Source organism: Brachyistius frenatus, unplaced genomic scaffold (genome assembly GCF_029030835.1).
Source record: "Brachyistius frenatus isolate BFR_SWC_R1_liver_20210118 unplaced genomic scaffold, ASM2903083v1 Contig_35, whole genome shotgun sequence".
Taxonomy (NCBI): domain Eukaryota; kingdom Metazoa; phylum Chordata; class Actinopteri; family Embiotocidae; genus Brachyistius; species Brachyistius frenatus.
In genome coordinates, this window is record NW_027210634.1 from 2,517,852 (window position 1) to 2,542,611 (window position 24,760).

General features: G+C 48.8%; 2 protein-coding genes across 6 annotated transcripts; one reads left to right on the forward strand and one right to left on the reverse strand.

Moving 5' to 3' along the window:
- Positions 1-222: 222 nt before the first annotated feature.
- fktn (fukutin) lies at positions 223-4,855 on the reverse strand. Of its 3 annotated transcripts, none has more exons than XM_069700954.1 (10): positions 3,911-4,855; positions 3,538-3,594; positions 3,229-3,429; positions 2,971-3,117; positions 2,260-2,390; positions 2,001-2,133; positions 1,666-1,795; positions 1,439-1,572; positions 1,086-1,210; positions 223-790 (listed from the first exon to the last, which is right to left on the reverse strand). In XM_069700954.1, the coding sequence occupies exons 1-10, from the start codon at positions 4,010-4,012 to the stop codon at positions 577-579; spliced, it is 1,374 nt and encodes a 457-aa protein (XP_069557055.1). In that variant the 5' UTR covers positions 4,013-4,855; the 3' UTR covers positions 223-576. The 3 variants fall into 3 exon arrangements, with proteins under 3 accessions (XP_069557055.1, XP_069557054.1, XP_069557053.1); XM_069700953.1 differs by having other exon boundaries at positions 3,229-3,426; positions 3,538-3,597; XM_069700952.1 differs by having other exon boundaries at positions 3,538-3,597.
- A 71-nt stretch (positions 4,856-4,926) lies between these two features.
- apc (APC regulator of WNT signaling pathway) lies at positions 4,927-24,687 on the forward strand. Of its 3 annotated transcripts, XM_069700943.1 has the most exons (19): positions 4,927-5,178; positions 8,503-8,599; positions 11,747-11,902; positions 14,048-14,135; positions 14,225-14,447; positions 14,738-14,846; positions 15,531-15,644; positions 15,775-15,837; positions 15,953-16,003; positions 16,480-16,566; positions 16,670-16,847; positions 16,940-17,140; positions 17,237-17,332; positions 17,471-17,610; positions 17,709-17,786; positions 17,890-18,006; positions 18,139-18,353; positions 18,445-21,448; positions 21,631-24,687. In XM_069700943.1, the coding sequence occupies exons 3-19, from the start codon at positions 11,768-11,770 to the stop codon at positions 23,569-23,571; spliced, it is 6,840 nt and encodes a 2,279-aa protein (XP_069557044.1). In that variant the 5' UTR covers positions 4,927-5,178; positions 8,503-8,599; positions 11,747-11,767; the 3' UTR covers positions 23,572-24,687. The 3 variants fall into 3 exon arrangements, with proteins under 3 accessions (XP_069557044.1, XP_069557042.1, XP_069557043.1); XM_069700941.1 differs by lacking the exon at positions 8,503-8,599; XM_069700942.1 differs by lacking the exons at positions 4,927-5,178; positions 8,503-8,599 and adding an exon at positions 9,196-9,291.
- Positions 24,688-24,760: the final 73 nt, after the last annotated feature.

Here is a 24,760-nt window from a genome sequence, read left to right on the forward strand (position 1 = left end):
ACAAGCAGAAACCGGAGCGGTCCACTGACCGTATATAAAGTTGAGGGTGTATGATGTGTAATGGATACAGTCTGTTTAGCAGCTGATCAACAGAGTCACAAACAACAGCTCTGAGCAACAGGTAAAGTTCAGTCAGGAGCTTAAATGTAGCGGTAAAACAGTGTCTGACTATCTACTTGACTGTTACTCTGACGGGATGATGTTTGTGTTTGAAGTCTGACGTCAGAGAAAATGTTCTTCAGTTTATTCAACACAACATCCATTAAAAACACACTAAACACTGAATCAGTCCACATTATGTCTTGTGATTCATCATTTACAAACTGATCAGTTTTCAAACGTTTCGCTGCTGCAGAAGCTTCTAATGTCACATTTTAACCGGTGACGTCACTTGTATTGCATCATTTCCTGTTTGTTTGAAACATCATCGTTCCCAGTTAACATGTAGGGGGCGCCGTGTCACAGGTCAGCAGTGGAAACACGAACAGGAAATTACAAAGTCAACCAGTAATATCTTTAAAAAAAACAACAACAAAAAACAGAATCAGGTCAAAGTCTTTACTTCTCCATTTCCTCTCAGTACACTTGGATAAGCTCCGCCCACTCAACCATAGGCCACACCCCATTTTCCTGCACATTGCTTGGCGATGTCTTCCAGTCCCAGCTCCTCACCGGGACACTCCAGGTGGCGCCGTAGTTCGCTGTGACGTAGTCGAGTGTCTGGCACGGAACGCGAACTTTCAGCTCGAGAAACTCCACCCAACAGAGCGAGAAACGAGGGAAGATGTACCTGGAAAAAAAAAAAAAAAGTTTAAAAAAAAAGTTTTTTTTACAATGTTTCACAGAGCATCAGAGAAACAACAGAAAACACTGCAGTCAGTTTGTGAACGGACGTTTTTGAAGCCTTTAGTCAAAATTTGAACCTTCCACATCTTGTTTTTTTTAGAGCCAGAAGTGACTATATTTGGATGAGCTGGGAGGACACTATGCCCCGCCCACCTTTCTCAGAAACCTAAAACGCCTGATTTGGTTTGATGCTGCCTGAACAAACGCTGCTGCTGACGAGTCATTACAAATATTCTTACTTGAACTTCCTGCCGCTCTTCGCCTGCGTTCCTCCATTCCACACGATGTCTCCGTCCTCGTAGAAAAAGAAAATGTCCAGTTTGACGTCTTCATTTAGAAATGACAGCTCCAGACTGTCCTCCGTCTGCATTTCAAAATAAAATGAAAAAAGCTTCAGACTGAGATGAATGGATTAAAATGGGAAAATAAAACATAAATCTGAGTTAGAATAAAGTATTATTAATAACAAAAACTTAGTAGTAGCATATAAACTGAAGTAAAATGTTGAAATTAAACAGAGTTAACGACAAAAATAAAAGTCAACTTTAATAAAAAGTGACAAAAACTGAAAAAGAGAAAATTAAGTTTCGACCTTTCCAAACTTGTGTTTGAGTGACAGGCCGGCGTCTCTGAACGCTGAAACGATGTCCGACCTGAAGTCCTTGATGAAAATCCCAATATCGACGTCTCGACTGTACGAGATGATGCTGCACTGTCTGAACCAGCCTGCGGGGGGAGACAGAGAGCCATCATGAGGGTACTGAGATGTTAGCATGTCACATGTGAGGATACGGAGATGTTAGTGCGTTGACGTGTTACCGAGACACGTGCCGCTGCTCAGCCAAAACGGGACGTCGAGGTGAGCGAGGGTATGAGCGGCTAAACGAAGCAATGACTTCGATTTCCTCCGAAATTCCACCGCCGCTGCAGACGAGTCATCGGGGTAGAGCTGCCGTCACAGGAAGTGTAGAAAGAGAGCAAACACAATTTGTTGTTTTATTCCCCCCTCAAATTTAGAGAAACCGAATGAAAAAAAATTAGTATTCACCATTTTTCATTTCGACTGTGTTCTGATTAGAATATTTTTAATATAATTACATCCCAGTTCCTGAACGCGTCTTTTTCACGTTCACTTCCCGCTTTTCACCACAAACCTGCAGGAAGTTCCGGGCGTCACGGTAACGGCACTCCAGGAAGCGAGCGTGTCGCTGCTGCATCAGGAATCGGGTGATGTTGCGCGGGACTCGCACGTCGACGCCGTCCAGGACGGTCAGGATCAGCTCCGGCCTGCAGGGGGGCGACGGAACAGAAAAAGGAAGGTCAGACACATCAGAGGACGCGGCCTCTTCGAAAGTCAGTCAAACTGATAATCCTGCGACATGATGTCGACGTGAACTCGTGTGTTTGTTTAACCTGTCGTAAGCTCCGGCGTGGCGTCCATAGTCCAGCAGTTTGAAGGGGGCAAAGCTCCGGTCCACGTTGGCTTTGAGGCGTAATGACCCGTGCCACAGGTAGTTCCCACTGCGCTCGTACAAAAACACCACCTACAAAAAAAAAAAAAAAAAAACTACGTCAACGCCACCTAGAGAAAACACGGATACTTTTTCAATTCAATTTTATTTATATAGCACCAAATCACAACACGGGTTATTTCATGGCACTTAACACATTAAAGTCATGACAACAGAACTTTAAAATATTATACAGAGAAACCCAACAATTCAATAATTCCCACATAAGCTAAGAGGGAAAAACTCCTCTTTAAGGGAGAAAAACCTCCAACAGTGGGAAGGAAAAACTCCCTTTTAACAGGAAGAAACCTTCGACAGAACCAGTCTCAGAGGTGGGCGGCCATCTGTCTCGACCGGTTGGGGTGAGAGAAAAGGACAGCATAGACATCCACCTGGACCAAACCGGGCCTTACACACCAGCACCTGGACAAAACTGGTACTTCAAAATCACCAACTGGACAAGGCGGTTACTTCGAGTGGAAAAAAACAGGTACTTCAACATTTTGTTGGGGTGAGAGAAAAGGACAGCATTGACATCCACCTGGACAGAACAGGGCTTTACACCACCTGGACAAAATACAGACACTTCAACTAATTTGGGGGCCCCACCCACCTGGATGATGTAACTGTGGAGGCGGAACAGGAAGTGCAGGGGGATCTTCTCTCCTGATAAGGTGTCCAGACTGGCCAATCGCGGGTCCTCTCCACGCAGCTCCAGCAGCTGGAAGCCTTTCCGCTCAGCAGCCAATAGGAAGCCAGGCTGAAAAATAATTTACCCAAATTAAAAATGAAATATTCTTAACAACTTGCATGCTCCAACAGCGGCTGAAGACATGACAGTAGAATAAAAAAAATGATGTACAGTACTCACGTCATACTTCCACAGGTTGGCGTGCAGAGCGAATGATGTGACAGGCCGGCCGGTGCACAGGAAGCTGCAGTGCGGCTCACGCATCAGCCGGTCTCTCTGCCGCAAAGCATCCTGGGAGAGCCGTGAAAGTGCAGCGGTGTCGGCGAGAAACAGCGGCAGCCTGAAATGCTGCGCCAACACCAGAAACTTCTTCACCGTCTGCTGCGGAGAGAAACAGCGGCATGGTTACCGTGTTTGGAACAAAATGGAAAAGAAAAATCTGTTCGTCCAGCTTACTTAAAAGCAGTGCTCACGTTTGTGCCGACTCACCCATTGGACGTGGCTGGCGGTTGGGTGTCCTGCTGGGTTCAGGATGTGAGGACCGAGCTGCTGCAGGAGAAACACGAATCAGAACTTTGATCAACAGGCGTTTTAAATGTTTTCCCTCCAAAAGACAGCAACTAATACACAAACACTATCTTCAAAGCAGACGATGTTAAAGCTGGACAAGAAGTGCCATTCGGCTGATTTAGAAGAATTTCACCAGGCCTGAAGGATAGTTTAACAACATATAGGAACGTGTACCTAAAACCAGAGCTGCATGTTATTGTTCATTAATAGGAAGAAAACTTATTCACAAATGTTTGGCGCCTTTGAATCTCGTTTTTTTTTTTTTTTTTTTTAAATCCTGGGCGTGTCTTACCTTGCTGACGTACTTCCGGTAGTAGTACAGCTGGAACAGCAGGAAAACTGAGCTGCTAACGATCAGCAGCGATAAAACGGCCGTCCGGTTCACACGAGGCATCCGGTAACGCGGCCCGGTAACAGGCTGCTCATGACGTCCAAAACTGAGCTTATTTCACTTAGGAACGGCACCGAAATCCCCAAACCGGCGCGAAAAACACAGGACCGTCTGCAGTGTCAGTAACTGCCGCCATCTTTAAAACCATCCGGGATCAACAGCCTGCTTCCTTCAAGGACCTTTCATAATAAAAGCCCAAAGACCTGCTGATTAAAAAACGAAAAAAAAAAAAAAACGAAAAAAAACTACACACAACCTGCAACAGCGCCACCACGTGGCAGGGCGGCCAAATAAACAATACATAATTTAAAAGTCTGGAGAGATATAAACGCTAAATGTAATGAATCGTTATTTTACCAGGTTTCTACTTCCTTTCAGATCGTGTTTCCATTTTTTTTTTTTTTTTTTACATTTCTGTACAACAAACGTTGAAGTGCTGCACAACATCAGATATAATTATATCAAATCAATCAGAATGGAATAAAAAAATGAAGCAATAAAAGGTGCTTCTATTTGTAAACCTAAATCGACGGACCTTTTTTTTTTTTTTTATCACGATGAGAATTAAATCAATAAACAAAACAACCCTCGTTGTCTTTTCTGCATCGACTTTAATATTTGTTATCGGTGGATGAGTCCAGAAATCATCTGTATATAAAAGGATTAAACTTAATGATCTGCTCCACAGTGATTGTGAATGCAAACGGATGCTGTGATTCACCATGGCAACGGGCAAATACAAATTCACTATGGTAGATGGAAAAATACAAAACAAAACAAAAACAAAAATCCATTTTGACGGGAGTCAGTTGGGTCACACCGTATGCATGTTTCAGTGCAGCTGTGTGTGTGTTCCCACACACAGACACACACACACACACACAGACACACACACACACAGACACACACACACACACAGACACACACACGCACAGACACAGAAACAAGATGGCGGACCGCGGCAGCTCCAGTTTCTCCACAACAAAAAGGCCGAGTTAAACTTCTCCGGGACTTTGTTGAACTCCACTTTACCCGCGCTGATCGGACACATGGGGGGCCTCCGCCGCCTGTAACGGCTCGCTTTAACGGCTGGCTTCGGTTTCCGGTGATGTTTCCGTGAACCCGCCGCGGGCCGAGGTGGACTTTGGTCGTTTTCTGAAAACCGGGAGGTAAGAACGGCCGTGATGTTAGCTGCTAGCTCAGCTCGATGCTAACCGTTTGTTTTGGTTGGATGTCGGTGTCTGGGCAGGTCGAGGACAGATCGGTAACCGTTACCGGTTATTCGGGACCGAAAGGCACAACTGCGTATTTGATGAACTAACACCGGTTCATTCATCTGGATGTGTTCGGGGAAAATCACAGTAAAATAGCGGAGGAGTGTTAGCCTGGATGTACGGTCAGCTAACAGCCAGCACAGCTGCTGCCATTGTCACACAAATACTACTACAGTACTTCTAATACTACCTACTGTTACTGTACAGTACTACTACAGTACTTCTAATACTACCTACTGTTACTGTACAGTACTACTGCAGTACTTCTAATACCACTAACTGTTACTGTACAGTACTACTACAGTACTTCTAATACTGCCTACTGTTACTGTACAGTACTACTGCAGCTCTACTAATACTACCTACTGTTACTGTACAGTACTACTGCAGTACTTCTAATACCACTAACTGTTACTGTACAGTACTACTACAGTACTTCTAATACTACCTACTGTTACTGTACAGTACTACTGCAGCTCTACTAATACTACCTACTGTTACTGTACAGTACTACTACAGTACTTCTAATAGGTACTGTTACTGTACAGTATTAATACTGCAGGATTTTTTTTACTAATACTACCTACTGTTACTGTACAGTACTACTACAGTACTTCTAATACCACTAATACTGTTACTGTACAGTACTACTACAGCTACTTCTAATACTACCTACTTCTAATACTACCTACTGTTACTGTACAGTACTACTACAGTACTTCTAATACTACCTACTGTTACTACAGTACTACTACTGTACTAATACTACTACTGTTACTGTACAGTACTACTACAGTACTTCTAATACTACCTACTGTTACTGTACAGTACTACTGCAGTACTTCTAATACCACTAACTGTTACTGTACAGTACTACTACAGTACTTCTAATACTACCTACTGTTACTGTACAGTACTACTGCAGCTCTACTAATACTACCTACTGTTACTGTACAGTACTACTACAGTACTTCTAATAGGTAGGTAGGTATATACTTTATTAATCCCCGAGGGGATTTTTTTATAAAATACTACCTACTGTTACTGTACATTACTACTGCAGTACTTCTAATACCACTAACTGTTACTGTACAGTACTACTACAGTACTTCTAATACTACCTACTGTTAATGGACAGTACTACTGCAGCTCTACTAATACTACCTACTGTTACTGTACAGTACTACTGCAGTACTTCTAATACCACTAACTGTTACTGTACAGTACTACTACAGTACTTCTAATACTACCTACTGTTACTGTACAGTACTACTGCAGCTCTACTAATACTACCTACTGTTACTGTACAGTACTACTACAGTACTTCTAATAGGTAGGTAGGTATATACTTTATTAATCCCCGAGGGGAATTTTTTTTTAAAATATATATATTTTTTAAATACTACCTACTGTTACTGTACATTACTACTGCAGTACTTCTAATACCACTAACTGTTACTGTACAGTACTACTGCAGCTCTACTAATACTACCTACTGTTACTGTACAGTACTACTACAGTACTTCTAATACTACCTACTGTTACTGTACATTACTACTGCAGTACTTCTAATACCACTAACTGTTACTGTACAGTACTACTACAGTACTTCTAATACTACCTACTGTTACTGTACAGTACTACTGCAGTACTTCTAATACTACCTACTGTTAATGGACAGTACTACTGCAGCTCTACTAATACTACCTACTGTTACTGTACAGTACTACTGCAGTACAACTAATATGACCTACTGTTACTGTACAGTACTACTGCAGCTCTACTAATATTACCTACTGTTACTGTACAGTACTACTGCAGCTCTACAAATACTACCTACTGTTACTGTACAGTACTACTGCAGTACTTCTAATACTACCTACTGTTACTGTACATTACTACTGCAGTACTTCTAATACCACTAACTGTTACTGTACAGTACTACTACAGTACTTCTAATACTACCTACTGTTACTGTACATTACTACTGCAGTACTTCTAATACTACCTACTGTTAATGGACAGTACTACTGCAGCTCTACTAATACTACCTACTGTTACTGTACAGTACTACTGCAGTACTTCTAATACTACCTACTGTTACTGTACAGTACTACTGCAGCTCTACTAATACTACCTACTGTTACTGTACAGTACTACTGCAGCTCTACAAATGCTACCTACTGTTACTGTACAGTACTACTGCAGTACAACTAATACTGCCTACTGTTACTGTACAGTACTACTACCACTGTTACTGTACAGTACAGCTCTAACAATACTACCTACTGTTACTGTACAGTACTACTACAGTACTTCTAATACTACCTACTGTTACTGTACAGTACTACTGCAGTACTTCTAATACTACCTACTGTTAATGTACAGTACTACTGCAGCTCTACAATACTACCTACTGTTACTGTACAGTACTACTGCAGCTTTACTAATACTACCTACTGTTACTGTACAGTACTACTGCAGTACAACTAATACTACCTACTGTTACTGTACAGTACTACTGCAGCTCTACTAATACTACCTACTGTTACTGTACAGTACTACTACAGTACTTCTAATACTACCTACTGTTACTGTACATTACTACTGCAGTCCTTCTAATACTACCTACTGTTACTGTACAGTACTACTGCAGTACTTCTAATACTACCTACTGTTAATGTACAGTACTACTGCAGCTCTACAATACTACCTACTGTTACTGTACAGTACTACTGCAGTACAACTAATATTACCTACTGTTACTGTACAGTACTACTGCAGTACTTCTAATACCACTAACTGTTACTGTACAGTACTACTGCAGTACAACTAATACCACCTACTCTTACTGTACAGTACTACTGCAGTACAACTAATACCACGAACTGTTACTGTACAGTACCACTGCAGTACTACAAATACCGCCTGCTTTTACTGTGCAGTACTACTGCAACTACTAATACCACCTACTTTTACTGTGCAGTACTACTGCAGTACTTCTAATACCACCTACTGTTTCTGTACAGTACTACTGCAATATTTCTAATACCACCTATTGCTACTGTACAGGACAACTATACCATCTACTGTTACTGTGCTGTACTTCGACAGTACTACTACCGCTGACTGTTACTGTAGAGTACTACTGCAGAACTACTTATTTTTTGTTTATAAAACATTGGTCTAGGAGCAAAATCCATTTCTTTCTGTCCCCAGAGTCAGAACTAAACATGGAGAAGCAGCTTTCCGATTTTACGTTCCACATTTCTGGAAAAAACTCCCAGAGAACTGCAGGTCTGCTGCGACTCTGCAGGTCTGCAGAAAATTAAATTGTTTTGTTCTTGAACTTTGTCTGCTGGTTGTTGCTGTTGTCATTGTCGTGTTGTTGTTGGTGTTGTTGTGACGTGTTGACATGCCGGCTGATTTTGCTGTTGACGTTGTCAAGCCGGCTGGTGTTGTCGTTGACATGTGGCTGATGTGCCAGCTGGTGTTGCTGTATTTGTGTGATTGTGCTTAGCTGAGAGTGTGTATTAATGTATTACGTGTTGTGTATTTCTGTGTATCGTGTGTTACGTGTTGTGTAGTTGTGTGGTATGTGTTGTGTATTTCTGTGTATTGTGTGTGTTACGTGTTGTGTGGTACGTGTTGTGTATTTCTGTGTATTAGTGTGTGTTACGTGTTGTGTATTTCTGTATTGTATTTCTTATGTGTCCTGTATTTTTATATATTGCGTATGTCACATGTGTATTGGTGTGGGTCACATGTTGTGTATTGGTGTAGGTCACATGTTGTGTATTCCTGTGTGTCAGTAGTAACCCAGTCAGTCTGCCTGCAGCTCTTGCTGCAAAGCATGCTGGGAGCAGGGGGGGCTGCCCCTCCCTCCCTCCCTCCTCCCTCCCTCTCCCTGTGTCTGTCTGGCTCCTGATTGGCTGCTCGGCCGCCCAGCTGACTGTCCTCTGTCAGACACAGAGAGAGAGGGAGGCTGATGGAGGCGACAGCGATGGGGTGAGCTGCCATTTTCTCTTTCATTATCCACATCTCTGAGTCCGCTCTTTATCCATCCGATCTGTTCTGTGTTTCACTGTCGGATGAAGGATAACTGAGAGGGAGGAGGAAGAGGAGGAGGGAAGGAGGGAGGGAGGGGGGGAGGGGAGGGGGGGCTTCTTTCATTGTCTGTTGTTCTCGGCTGTTTTTCTTCTTCTTTGGTGGATTTAATCCATCCTGTGTGTTTTCTGTTGCGGAGAGATGAGGAGAAGGAGGAGGGCGGTGGATGGTGAAGATGAGCGTGGGGGGGCAGGGATGATGGAGGGAGGAGAGAGGAGGGACAGAAAATGGCCGACTGCTGGTGGAGGATGGAGGAGAGGCTGTTACTCTATTCAGGTCTTTGCGGAGTTCTCCTGAATATTGATCAGAGCTGGCCGACGCTTAGCCCGACCACTGTGACATGATTACTGATGAGTGACATCATCACCTGCAGTACAGCATGGTAGTACTGCACTACAGTGTGGTAGGACTGCAGTACAGTGTGGTAGTACTGCAATACAGTGTGGTAGTACTGCAGTACAGCGTGGTAGTACTGCAGTAATGTTGTAGTACTGCGGTACAGTGTGGTAGTGCTCTAGTACAGAGTGGTAGTACTGTAGTACAGTATGGTAGTACTGTAGTACAGTGTGGTAGTACTGTAGTACAGAGTGGTAGTGCTGTGGTACAGTGTGGTAGTGCTGTAGTACAGTATGGTAGTACTGTAGTACAGTGTGTTAGTACTGTAGTACAGAGTGGTAGTGCTGTGGTACAGTGTGGTAGTACAGTGTGGTAGTACTGCTGTACACCGTGGTAGTACAGTGTGGTAGTACTGCAGTACAGCATGGTAGTACAGTGTGGTAGTACTGCATTACAGCATGGTAGTACCGAGTACGGTGTAATCTTATTCTTTCGGTCTCCACCAAAAGATCAGGACCATTGGTGAGGGTCAGAACATAGATCGAATGGTTGCAATTTACTGATGTGTGGTAGTGCTGTAGTACAGTGTGGTAGTACTGTAGTACAGAGTGGTAGTGCTGTGGTACAGTGTGGTAGTGCTGTAGTACAGTGTGGTAGTGCTGTAGTACAGAGTGGTAGTGGTAGTACTGTAGTACAGAGTGGTAGTACTGCTGTACACTGTGTAGTACAGCGTGGTAGTACAGTGTAGTAGTACTGCAGTACAGCGTGGTAGTACAGTGTGGTAGTACTGAAGTACACCGTGGTAGTACAGTGTGGTAGTACTGCATTACAGCATGGTAGTACCGAGTACGGTGTAATCTTATTCTTTCGGTCTCCACCAAAAGATCAGGACCATTGGTGAGGGTCAGAACATAGATCGAATGGTTGCAAATTACTGATGTTCCCTAAACGCCTCACAGGCTGTTGGTAGATGCCAGTTCAATGGCATCATGTCTTCACTCAGTTACTGCAGCTTGTGCAGCTCAGACAGGTGTGTGGCCAAACTTGTTCATTTGGGTGCACCAGCAGCGCATAATTTAGAAGCACCCAAGATTTTTTACGGTGCCTTATGATTCCCCAATGACATATTTTAAGGATTACCTCACCCACTTACTCCGCTTGCTTACCTTTTATAAGTTAAACTGCACACTGCAGATAAATGGTGGTGCCGAAAACCGTCAAGACCGCCCAGATGGCAAAGTCTTTGCTCTTCAACATAACTGCCAACGCCGCACTTCATTTTCCCCTTGTGTATTTCCACAAATCACGATGCATTTAAATTACATCATTTTAAAAGTGCTCACACTCTAGACTCTGATTGGCCGGTAGTGGCCCGAATAGGCCAGTGACTGGCCAGTCACCTTGTCCTGCGTAAATTTTACTGTCCCCGGGCCATCGGGAACTGTACTGAAACTCCTTCACTTCAGGAACTCTGTCCCGACGTTAAGGAACAATCCACCGTTCTCCAGCAGAGAACCAGGACCTCAGACCTACTCTGATAGGCTGTGTTTGTGGTATAAACCCCGCCCACTAGAGCCACAGAGGCTCATTGGCTATACATAGCGTCAGTCATCAGCAACATCACTTCTGATTGGCTGAATGTGCAAACAAAGGAGGGACTATTGTCGTCTGTGGGCAGGATATGGAAGCTCCTATTGGCTCAGTAAGGTGTCAATCAAACGGGCAGAGTGCAGACGACCTTTATTGGACCTTTGCTGACTGATCCAGGCCATTTCTGTCTGACTTTCATTGATCAGTGCTGAAATACGAGGCGTTATTTACATCCATACTGTAATCGATCGTTTGTTCGGTGGTCTGACAAACTGCTGTTTACGGAACATACTGTGATGAAGATCTTTTCATCATTGCTCAAACGATTGTTGATATACGTGTACTATGTCCTGGTACTACACCGTGTTCTGTACTGCAGTACCTGACAGAGTACCACAGTCAGTGACGCCTTGCGGTTTGTGTGTTGCAGGTCAGACGTGGGTCTTCCAACATGGCGGCAGCGTCGTACGACCAGCTGCTGAGGCAGGTGGAGGTGTTAAAGATGGAGAACTCCAACCTGAGACAGGAGCTGCAGGACAACTCCAACCACCTGACCAAGCTGGAGACCGAGGCCTCCAACATGAAGGTGAGTCCTCACTGACTGCAGTCTACTGCAGACTACTGCAGACTCTTGCACATAGGAGTACTGACCAGAGTACTGCAGAGTACTGCACACAGGTGTACTGGGCAGAGTACTGAAACAGGTGTACTGCGAAGTACTGCAGACTGCTGCAAACTACTGCACACATGTGTACTGCAGAGTACTGCACACAGGTGTACTGCAAAGTACTGTAGAGCAGAGTACTGCAGTGTAGATTGCTGCAGAGTTCTGCACACAGGAGTACTGCAGAGTACTACAAAGGAGTTGCAGTCTTTGTTTGTGTTGCAGTGTTTGTTTGTGTTGCAGCTGTTTGTTTGTGTTTGTTTGTTGCGGTCTTACCGGCTGCTGTCATCTGTCCAGAGATCAGTAGTTCAGCTCATGAAGGCTGTTTTTATGCTGCATCGTTTAATGTGGACGAGTCCTCAGACTGAACACAGTGTTGTCTCAGTTTTAACTGAGAGGAAGTGTGTCTGTCTGTCTATATCTCTCTCTCTCTCTGTCTGTCTGTCTTCCACATAAACTTGTTGTCTCTGTCTTCAGCCCAGAAATAGACTTGTGGTATTTTCCACCAATCACGCGCTGCCCTGTTTTTCAGAATGAGCTCCTTGTTATTGTTCAGAGTGAGACATCTGAGTGTGTGTCTGCGTGAGGATCTTTGGTTAGACAGAGGACTTGGGGAAACCTGTCAGAGTGAGCTGTCTGTTCTCTCTCGTCTTTATTATTTGTCGTTTCTTCTCTATTATATTTATTTTCTTCCAGTTTCTAGTTGTTGGTTGTTTCCTGTTCTTGTTGTTTCGCTCCTCTCGTTTGTTTGTTACGTGTTTCGTCCTCGGTCTGTTCGTGTTGTTTCCTTTTGTTTCTGCTACTGTGTTTTCATCAAAGTCTCTCACTTCATTTTCTGATTTTAGTTTTACTGTACTGTTTTGTTTATTTCCTGTTTATGTATGTTTGTTTTCTCCTGTGTCTTGTTTTCAGTGTCTTTGTGTTTTTCTTCTCCAGTCTGTCCTGTTATTTTCTCTTCGCCTTCTCGGCTCTCTATTCTTGTTGCCTCTCATTCGTTATTGTCCTGTCCTTCCTCTCCACTTCCCATTTCCCGTTTCCCGTTTCCTGTTTTGTGTCGACGAGCAGAAACAGTATGAGTGTTGTTAGTTTCCATCATGTCGCTGTATGAACGCTGCCGATTCATCGTGGTGAGTGACAACGACATAGAAATGTCATTTTATTCTGAAAAACTGAGAGCTTTTATTATCCAGCAGATAATGTGTCATAGTTACCTGCACCCGGTAGTTTATTTGTTTGTTTGTCAGCAGGATCTCAGAAAACACCAGTGGTCTGTTTTCATGAAACTAGGCGGAAGGAGGAGCTGAGGAGGAGCCCATTGAATGTTGGACCAGATCAGAATCATGACATTATTTTTCACTTTCATTAATGCAGGCAGAACGTTTGGCCACTAAATGCCGGTAAAGTCCAGTAGATGGTGGTAAAGTCCAGTAGATGGCAGTAAAGTCCAGTAGATGGTGGTAAAGTCCAGTAGATGGCAGTAAAGTCCAGCAGATGGCGGTAAGTCTAGTAGATGGTGGTAAAGTCCAGTAGATGGCGGTACAGTCCAGTAGATGGCGGTACAGTCCAGTAGATGGCGGTACAGTCCAGTAGATGGCGGTACAGTCCAGTAGATGGCGGTACAGTCCTGTAGATGGCGGTAAAGTCCAGTAGATGGCTGTAAAGTCCAGTAGATGGCGGTAAAGTCCAGTAGATGGCGGTACAGTCCAGTAGATGGCGGTACAGTCCAGTAGATGGCAGTAAGGTCCAGTAGATGGCGGTACGGTCCAGTAGATGGTGGTACAGTCCAGTAGATGGCGGTACAGTTCAATCGTGACTGAACATCGTCCGTTCAAGAAACACGATGACGTAACGTACCGGGAGTCCTCTGGGAGACTCATGGACCGGTCCACCGTATGCTGCTGCAGATCGCAGCGGACCGGACTGTAGGTGGAGGCCTGCTCGCTCCGACTGTGCCAGCCTTTATCTTGAAGCCTCTGTGTGCTCTCACAATGTCTGAGCACCCCCTGTGCTTGAATAAGAAAACGCCCTGTAACCACCACTCCTGTTTTCTCTGCTCATTTGAAACAGGAAGTGCTGAAGCAGCTGCAGGGCACCATAGAAGAAGACTCCGGAGATCCGTCTGGTTCTCAGCTGGAGCTCATCGAAAGACTGAAAGGTGAGAAAAAACAAATGCTCACAAACACGGTACAAGTACACATGAACACACGCAGTACTTATACACTGTGTCGTCTGCTTCTCCTCCAGAGATGAGCCTGGACTCGGCTGGCTTTAAACCCAAATCCAGGCCCCCTCTTCCCCCCTCGTCCTCCTCCAGCTCGGCCTCCTCGGCTTCTGGAGCTTCTGGAGGGGCAGCTGGAGGCTCCGGAGCTCCGGGCCCCTCGACGACCGCCGCCTTCCCCAGGAGAGGGCTGCCGACTGCGGGCAGAGACAGCCAAGACCGCTGCCTGGAGGAGCTGGAGAAGGAGAGGTACTGCTGACAGTACTAATACCATAGATTACTATAGTCTGTTGCCTCTTTGCAGCAACATCCACATTTGAAGCATCATCTGCTGTCATGGCAACAACTTTGTGTTTAATCAGAATCAGATATTTTGGACAAATTCTTCACTACTTATGTTATAATGAGTCGGGACACTGACAGCTGACTGTTGGAGGCCTTTGATGGATGATTCATTTTCTTTTTTGCACTCTGTGTCTCTTGTTCCCCCCCCCTCAACTCGGTATCCCGCTCTGTGATTGGCTGCTGCTCCCTGACAGGTCCCTCCTATTGGCTGAGCTGGAGAAGGAGGAGAAGGAGAAGGATTGGTACTACGCTCAGCTGCAGAATCTCACCAAGAGAATCGACAGTCTGCCGCTCACTGAAAACGTAAGAAGTGTTTTCACTTAAGCTTGAATGACGTGGAAAAGTCCTTGAATATGACAAATTTGTTCCAGGCCTGGAAAGGTTTTGGAAAACTGCTGGGAAATATTTCTACGAACTCTAACCTGCGAGAGTCTCGGTTTAAAACATAAAAATGACCACAGCTCATCCACAGGATGTAGAAACAGCAGAGGGGGTGTTTTGTCACTGAAGTTAGCATGCTAACCAGCTAGCTTCGGCCCCGTCCGGTCTGTAGTACTGCTTTATACCACAGGAGGTCACAGTGAGTCACTAAGGAACCAGAGTTAACATGGGTGTCCTTCTCGTCAGCTGTTGGAGAGTAAAGAGCGAAGTCTGAAGCTGAAATCACAACGACGCTTCTCCACTGTAAACAGCTGCTAATGCTAACGGGGACCTTTAAAAACAGCTAAAACTACAACACCTGTATTTTTTATACGGGCCTTTCAACACATCGGCAGACATCCTCTGGTGGAGGCTGCGACCGGCCGTTGTGAGATGAGACACGTTGCTTGCCGGTCAGCAATGACACTTTGATGCTTGCGTGTGAATGAAGCGGTTACTGCGTTGATTTATTCTGAAACCACTGGACCAGATAAGAAACTGCGTTCGTGGGTGAAATGCACCCTGGGAGTTGTTGTTTCTGAGAGTTAATGTGAGCGCTGGTGTCAGTTCACTCTGCAGACCGACATGAGTCGCCGTCAGCTGGAGTTCGAGGCTCGTCAGATCCGATCGGCGATGGAGGAGCAGCTGGGCTCCTGCCAGGAGATGGAGAGGAGAGCTCAGGTAGGAGGAGCAACTTCACCCAGTTTAATGTGTTACATGTCATCGCTGCCCTCTGCTGACAGACTCTGCTGTTCTGTGTGTGTGTGTCTGTGTCTGTGCGTGTGCGTGTGTGTGTGTGTGTGTTGTTCAGGCTCGTGTGTCTCGTATCCAACAGATAGAGAAGGACATCCTGAGACTCGGAGCACGGCTGCAGGTAACCTCACACTGCTGTTTTCAGCAGGAACACCTGACTCACTTCCCGTCCAACTGAATCAACTGCCTTGTTACTACCTTAGCAACACGTCACTTTCTCTCCTCTTTCGCCGCAGGTGGAGGAAGCTCAGGGGGCGAGCGACAGCAGCGTATTGGCCGGAGCTCAGGTGAGCTTCCTGTCCGTCATCCAGTTTCCTGCTGACCGTGTATAGGCTGATGTTGTTGCACGTTTCTGGTGAATTTCTTTGATAAATCTGTGGAGTTCCCTTTTCGTGTCCCTGTCCTTCTGGATCCTGCGTGTGTGCACGTCTTCAGATGTCCCCAATAAAATGCACTCTACACTACTTTCTGCACATTTGTTCTTCTCTCTCCCGACACTCCCTATTCCCTTCAGCAGCAATAATAACAATCACAATATGTGTGCTGTAAAAGAAACTGATTAAAGACGGCCTGTCTGCACTGCCAAGAGTGGAAAACCAGGAAGTTTGTGATGAATGAAAATAGATCTGAGGTCTAAAATTCAGCGGCTTTATTCGGGGGTTTCAGTGAAGGCGGGTTATTGCTGAGTCTGAGGAGAGGAAGAACATTCAGAACATTTCTGTATATATTTCTGTCCTTCTTAAGGCCCTTTTTTCTCCTCCAGAGCGCCAGCAGCCGATTGGACCAAGAGCCAGCCAATGAGACAAGCTATTCTGTGCCTCGACGAATCACCAGTCACCTGGGAACAAAGGTAATGCAAGGCAAACTCTGGGACGCCTCCTGCAGGTGTAAAGTGGCAGTCTCTGTCACCCACTGCAGGTGTGTAAAGATAAGCTCTGTGTCGCCCCCTGCAGGTGGAGATGGTGTACAGTCTTCTTTCCATGTTGGGGACTCACGATAAGGACGACATGTCACGGACACTGCTCGCCATGTCGAGTTCGCAAGACTCCTGCATCGCCATGCGACAGTCGGGCTGCCTGCCGCTGTTAATTCAGTTGCTGCACGGCAATGACAAGGACTCTCTGTTGCTAGGTAACCATTGGCTTCCATAGCATTATGCTTTTGTTGAATCGTTGGAAACCTCAAGTGTCTCTGATTGTGTTTATACGTGTCCGGTCATCTAGGTAACTCTCGCGGCAGTAAGGAGGCCCGAGCGCGAGCTTCGGCAGCGCTGCACAACATTGTCCACAGTCAGCCGGACGATAAGAGGGGGCGGCGGGAGATCAGAGTGCTCCACCTACTGGAGCAGGTGCGCCACTACTGCGAAGCCTGCTGGAGCTGGCAGGAGAACCACGAGAGGGGCGTTGACCAAGAGGACAACCCCAGTAAGTGATGTCACAGACCAATGAGCAGGAGAGCTTGACAGGCCGCCGGAAGTGCAAAACATATATTAACACGTGTGTTTTATGACGTGTGTTCAGTGCCGTCTCCGGTGGAGCATCAGATCTGTCCGGCCGTCTGCGTTCTCATGAAACTTTCCTTCGATGAAGAACATCGACACGCCATGAACGAACTGGGTGAGTCTGACTGACTGGTTTCGTCTTGACGGGCTGTGATTGGTTCCTCAAGATTATTTCTCCGCCTCTCTTACTGGTTTACTGGCGGCTGCACTGGTTTTCACTCCCACTCTCTGTTTGGGTTATGTGTCTCTGCAGGCGGTCTGCAGGCGGTGGCGGAGCTGCTTCAGGTGGACTGCGAGATGTTCGGTCTGAGCAGTGATCATTACAGCGTCACTCTGCGGCGATATGCCGGCATGGCTCTCACTAATCTCACGTTCGGAGATGTAGCCAATAAGGTGAGAGGACGCTGACTCGTCGTGCCTGAATGTTTTCAAAAATGTTGTGCTGCCACACAGACGGAACATCACAGCGTCATGTTGTCATTTCCCATCAGGCCACACTGTGCTCCATGAAAGGCTGCATGAGAGCCATGGTCGCTCAGCTGAAGTCTGAGAGTGAAGACCTGCAGCAGGTGTGTAGCTGTCGCCACAGCAACAGGCAACAGACTATCTTTTCACGGTGATAGCCCGCATCGTTGGTTTTCCAGGTAATAGCCAGTGTTTTTGTTTTTCCAGGTGATAGCCAGTGTTCTGAGAAACTTGTCGTGGCGTGCCGATGTCAACAGTAAGAAGACGCTGCGGGAGGTCGGCAGCGTGCGGGCGCTGATGGGCTGCGCTCTTGAGGTGCAGAAGGTAAGAAAACAATTTTTCTGTCCGTTTTTTGTTACTTTGTTCACGAATCGAATATTTTCCTTACAGGTGCAAAGATCTACACTCAGCATGCTCTAAATCTTTGCCTCTGTGGTTTTTCTTCTCTTATTTCAGGAGTCGACCCTGAAGTCTGTTCTGAGCGCGCTCTGGAACCTGTCGGCTCACTGTACGGAGAACAAGGCGGACATCTGCGCCGTGGACGGAGCTCTGGCGTTTCTGGTGGGAACGCTGACTCATCGCAGCCACACCAACACGCTCGCCATCATCGAGAGCGGTGGAGGCATCCTCCGGAACGTGTCCAGCCTCATCGCCACCAACGAGGCGCACAGGTAGACGACGTTAAAAAAAAAAAAGTAAGCAGCTGGAAAAACCTCTGTGTGGACACGGAACTGATTATTCTCCCTGCTTCTTGTCTTGCAGGCAGATCCTGCGTGAGCACGGCTGCCTGCCGACTCTGCTGCAGCACCTGAAGTCTCACAGTTTGACCATTGTGTCTAACGCCTGTGGGACGCTCTGGAACCTGTCGGCCCGAGATGCAAAAGACCAGGAGGCATTATGGGAGCTGGGCGCCGTCGGCATGCTGCGTAACCTCATCCACTCCCGGCACAAGATGATCGCCATGGGCAGCGCCGCGGCCCTGCGCAACCTGATGGCTAACCGGCCGGCACGCTACAAAGACGCTAGTGTGGTGTCACCGGGCGCCGGCGCCCCGTCGCTTCACGCCCGCAAGCAGAAGGCGCTGTTTGAGGAGCTGGATGCTCAGCAGCTGTCAGAGACCTTCGACAACATCGACAACCTGAGCCCCAAGGCGGCACACAGGAAAGGGCGGGGCTGTAACGGCGGCGCAGGCGGAGGAGGGAACACAACACGCTCCTACGCCAACACGCCAGTGCTGTCGAGCCCGAAGAACGGAGATGGATCAAAGAGGACCAGCGAGGAGGCACCTTACGCTCGGCCGGTGTTCCCGCCCAACGTCCGGGCGTCCAGCGACAGCCTCAACAGCGTGACGAGCGCCGACGGCTACGGCAACCGCGGAAAGACCAAACCATCCACAGAAGCGTTTTACTCATCGGACGAGAGTGGCGCCAACAAGTGCTGCGTCTACAGGAAGTACCCCGCCGACCTGGCACATAAAATCCGCAGCGCCAATCACATGGCGGACGATGACGGCGCGGAGCTGGACACACCCATCAACTACAGCCTGAAGTACTCTGACGAACAGCTGAATTCTGGCAGACAGAGTCCAAGTCATCGCAGTGGCATCGAGAGCGACGATGACAATGAACAGGACACCAGGTTGAGGAGGAATGATGGTAACGAATCGGCACCGGGTGGCAGCCGCATAGGGTCGGTAGCGCCGCCACGCTACGTTGTTGTCACGGCAACGTCAAACTACGGCGTTGACGCGACAGCGGAGCAGCCAATTGACTACAGCCTGAAGTACGGCGCTGACACCGCCCGCAAACCACTGTTCAAGCCAGAAGAGACTGTCACCCCTTCTCTGCCCCCACCACCGTCTTCCTCTAACAACAAGCTCCGCCCCCCGCCTCCTCCAACCAGTCGGGGAGTGCCAAAAAGCAACCAGGAGTCCACACAGACGTACTGCGTGGAGGACACCCCCATCTGCTTCTCTCGAGGCAGCTCGCTCTCCTCGCTGTCATCGGAGGAGGATGAGGACCGTGATGTCATTGTGAGGAAGCGAAGAGGCGGGAACGGCCGCGGCGGCAGCGGCAACGACTACCCGACGCTTCCCGTCAGTGAAAAAGACGCACATGAGCAGCAGCAGCAGCGGCAACAGAAGGAGGCTGAGAGCCAGACCGCCACGGCTCCCTCCATACGGGGACGGCGAGGTCACCACCACCACCACGGCCACTCCCACCACCATCACCACCACCACCACGTGACGTCGTCATCGGGCGCCAGGACTCCTAAAAGCCCCCCCGAGCAGCCGTACGCCCAGGAGACGCCACTGATGTTCAGCCGCTGCACGTCGGTCAGCTCCCTCGACAGCTTCTCCACCTCCTCCATTGCAAGCTCCGTGCGCTCCAGTGAGCCCTGCAGCGGCGTGCCGAGCGGGGTGGTCAGCCCCAGCGACCTGCCCGACAGCCCGGGTCAGACCATGCCGCCGAGCCGCGCAAAGACGCCACCGCTGCCGCAGCCCACACAGAAAACGAAGGAGGAGGAAAAGGCCAAGAAGAAGGACGAGGAGGAGAGCAGCGCCGACGTCCTGCTGCATTTCGCCACCGAGAGTACGCCGCACGGCTTCTCCCGCGCCTCCAGCCTGAGCGCGCTCAGTCTGGATGAGCCGTACATCGCAGCAGAGATGAACAAGAAGAAAGAGGAAGAGGAAGAGGAGGGAGGGGCCGAAGGGAAGGAGCAGGAGCCCACTCAACCAATCCTCGAGGAGTCGGACGACGACGACGACATCGAGATCCTGGAGGCGTGCATCAACATGGCCATGCCCAAGTCGTCGCGGAAATCAAAGAAACAGCAACAAGCGGCCCCGCGGAAACCGAGCCAGCTCCCCGTCTACAAGCTCCTCCCTTCTCAAAGCCGCAACCAGGCGCAGCAGAGGAAGGACATGCCGCCGCCGCCCGAGGAGGTGCCGAGGGTTTACTGCGTGGAGGGAACGCCGCTCAATTTTTCCACTGCCACCTCGCTCAGTGACCTCACTATAGACTCTCCGCCCAACGAGGAGGCACCAGCAGCCCTCACACCTGTAGTCCCACCGTCCTCCGCCCCAAGGAGGCGGGCTGGATATCCTGAGGGCGAGAATGGCGACGACATCCTCGCCGAGTGCATCAGTGCCGCCATGCCCAAAGCCAAACCCAGGAAGCCGGTCAGAGCAGCAGCAAACAGCGAGCACCCTCAAGCACCGCCGCTCCCGCCTCCTCTTCCTCCTCCGGCCCCACCTCCTCTCAGCCTGCAGCAGCAGAAGAAGAAACCGACATCGCCCGTGAAGCCGATGCCTCCGCGAGTGGCACACGGCGTCGCCAAGACAACGGCCGCTAAAGCAAAACCAGGATTTGCCTTCGACTCACCGCGACATTACACGCCCATCGAGGGAACGCCTTGCTGCTTCTCACGCAACGACTCACTGAGCTCCCTTGACTTTGATGAAGATGAGTGCAGTGAAAAGGACGAAGAGGGAAAAAAGATAAAAGAAGAAGAAGCCAGGAAGAGGAAGCAGCAGACGGCGGCCGTTTTCCCCCGAACCAAACCTGCGACCAATCAGACGGCGACAGACGAGAAGCAGAAGTTTGCCATCGAGGACACACCCGTCTGCTTCTCGAGAAACTCCTCGCTGAGCTCGCTGAGCGACATCGACCAGGAGAACAACAACAAGGAGTTCGCACCGCCGCCGCAACCAGAGCAAAAGGATGGAGGCAAAGCAGGAGCCAAGTCTCCTCCTCCTCCAGCAGAGGTGAGTCTGTCGACAGGGAAAAGTACTGGTACTTCTTCAAAACAAGTACTCAGGTAGAAGAAACAGTCGACAACACAGTAGCTCAGTAGAATATCAGGTGAAATACAAATTTAGTCACTCTGCAATATTTTTTTTAACCTGTTATTATATAACGAGTAACAACCACCCTCTTTCCTCCACAGGTAGAGTCAAAGCCCCGCCCCCCTGGCGCCAGCGGCTATGCCCCTAAAGCCTTCCACGTCGAGGACACGCCCGTCTGCTTCTCCAGGAACTCGTCGCTCAGCTCTCTCAGTATCGACTCTGAGGACGACCTGCTGCAGGAGTGCATCAGCTCCGCCATGCCCAAGAAGAAGAAGAAAGCCGCCGCCCTCCCCGCGGCCGCGCCACATCCCGTCTCTAAAGCCGATGAAGGCATTCTCTGTGAGGAGGAGCCTTCGGAGGCACCGCGAAGCCCCGCCTCCCCGGACTCAGAGTCCTTCGATTGGAAGGCCATCCAAGAAGGTGCAAACTCCATAGTCAGCTGCCTGAATGCCGCTGCCGCCGCCTCGTCACTGTCCCGCCAACCGTCATCAGACTCTGACTCGGTCCTGTCCCTGAAGTCTGTCGGCTCGCCGTTCCACCTGCCGACAGCCAATAATAACGCAGAGGAAGAAGATGCGGAGGAGAAAGAGATGAAGCGAGGCGGAAGGATCCTAAAGCCTGGAGAACGCAGCACGCTGGAGGCCAAGAAGAAGAAGGAGGAGGAGGAAGAGGATGAGGAGAAGTCGGTTAAAGGCGGGAGGAAGGTCTACAGGAGTCTGTTCACAGGCAAGCCGAGGGCGGAGCCAGCAGCCAGGGGGCGGAGCAAACCCAGAGCAACCGGCATAGCCAAACCTCCAGGAGGCAGCGACGGCGACAGAGGAGGCGGGTCCTCTCGGGACTCCACGCCCTCTCGCTCTGCCACAGCAGCCAATCAGAAAGGAGGGAAGCTGTCACAGCTGCCACGCACCGCATCCCCAGGAAGTGCATCGTCATCTTCGTCGGCCTCTCGGCCTGCCAAACCCGCCGGGGCGCCAAGGAGCGGCGGCATTCCGAGGAGCGAGTCGGCGTCGAGGGTTGGTGGCTCCACAGCGGCCAAGAAGCAGAAGGCGGAGCCTGACAAACCGGCGCTCGTCCGTCAGTCGACTTTCATCAAAGAAGCTCCGAGTCCGACGCTTAAAAGGAAGCTCGAGGAGTCGGCGGCCGCGGCAGCGTTAGAGTCGCCGTCCAGCCCCGATACACCCCTGCCATCAGCAACCAGGAGACACGACGTCAACCGCTCCCAGTCCGAAAGCCCGTCGCGGCCACAGGAAGTGACATCGTCCCGCTTCAGCCGCACCGGCACCTGGAAGCGAGAAAACGGCAGCGGGGGAGGAGGAGGAGGAGGAGGAGGGAGCGGCGGGAAACACTCAACGTCGTTGCCGCGCGTGGGCACGTGGAAGAGAACGGGGAGCTCGTCGTCGGTGCTGTCGGCGTCGTCCGAATCGAGCGAGAAAGGGCGAAGCGAGGAGGATAGCGCCGGGAGGTCGAAGGGAACGTGGCGCAAGGCGAAGAGCGGTGGCGACTCGTCAGCTGGCCGGAACTTAACAGACAAATCGGAGGACGTGTGGGTCCGTCTGGAGGACTGTCCCGTCAACAACCCGCGCTCCTCCTCTTCGTGCTCGGCCCGCTCGCCCACCGCCGCCAACGCCCCGCCCGTTATCGACAGCCCCACCCCCCCCAAGATCCTCTCCTCCTCCTCTTCCTCCTCCTCCAACCTCAACCTGCGCCGGAGCTGCGAGAGCCTTGACGACAAGCCGCCGCCCGAACGCCAACAACCCCAGCAGCAGCAGCAACAGCAGCAGCAGCAGCGCGGTCAGCAGCGCAGCGGTGCCGTGGCGGCTCGAGTCAGCCCCTTCAACTACACACCGAGCCCGAGGAAGGGCAACACCGAGGTCACCACCGCCACCACGGCAACCACCACCACGTCATCATCGACAACGCCCACACGACCGTCACTCATTCCCACCCCCGTCACCAAGAAACGGGAGCCGAAGGGCGGCGAAGGGGGCGGCAGCAGCGGTGCCGGCGGCGAGCGCGGCTCGTACATCGTGACGTCCGTGTGAAGAGCAGGAAGCGGAATCTGCCACGTTGAGGACAGCTGACAACGTGGAGGAATTGTATATTTGGAGAAACGACAGAAAGTGTTTGTTTGTGAACTGAACTGTACAGGAAGTGAGTCTGTATTTAAGTGCTAGCCCTGCCCCCTAACCTATTTCCTCTCCCCTGGTCGGCTCCTCTCACCCGTCTGTCAAGCTTCTTTATTCAACGAGAAAAGTTTAAAAATGAACTTTTTATGTTTTTATACCACTAAAATTGTGTAGCGCTTTAGCTCCGCCCCTCTCTGCCTGTCCCTGCATGGCCCCGCCCCCTACCTTAACAATGACAGTTACCATGGTGACATAAAGACGATGATAATGACAATAATGTTTCTGCTAGCTGTAGCGTCCGAGCTAATTCTGCTCTTTTGAAAGTTTTCATGTTTTTTTTTTTTTTTAATGGAGTTTGGTTCTGAACGAAACAAAATGTTTTCGTGTCGTCGGGTAGAAATGTGAAACATTTTGAGAGTGAATGAACCTCCATCAGTTGCCAAATTCCTTTTAAGGTCTGAATTTTGAGCACCAGAATAAACCGCTTGCGTCCTGACAAGACTTCCGTTTTCTGGTCTTTCGGATTTTTCTAACACTAAGAAACAGGAATCAGTTGAATGATGGAATGTGTCGTCTCTCAGGACAGAACATGTTCAGGAAACCAGTTTGAATGTCGAACAGTCATGAAAGTGTTTTTTTCAGAACCTCACTCATTGTTTTTAATACTGGGGGGGAAGTTTGCTGCCGACTGAACTTTGAAAACCTGAAACCGTCGGAGAAGCTCGTTTCAGGGAAAGTTTGTCAATTCTTTAACTTCCTGATGAATTTTTCCTGAAAAATTGTCTGTTGGCCGAAAACTTCCTGCTCTGTCGCCTTGGAAACAACACTGTAAAACGTAAGTTATTGCTGTAAACCTGAAAACCTTTTAACTTTGAAGCACATAATTTAAAACAGATTTTTGCCAAAAAAACGTTTGCAGCGTTTTGTTGACGACTGTAAGTTGATTTTCACTGTTTCCTGTTGCTGCTGAACGACTCGAAAGGCAAAAATGTTTTATGTTCAACAGAAGATGAACAATAAAATTCAACACGACAGCTGGTGTGATTTTTTGTGTTTGTTTGAGCTGCTTATTGATGACGTTTTACCGGCTGATAAAAGTGGTGTC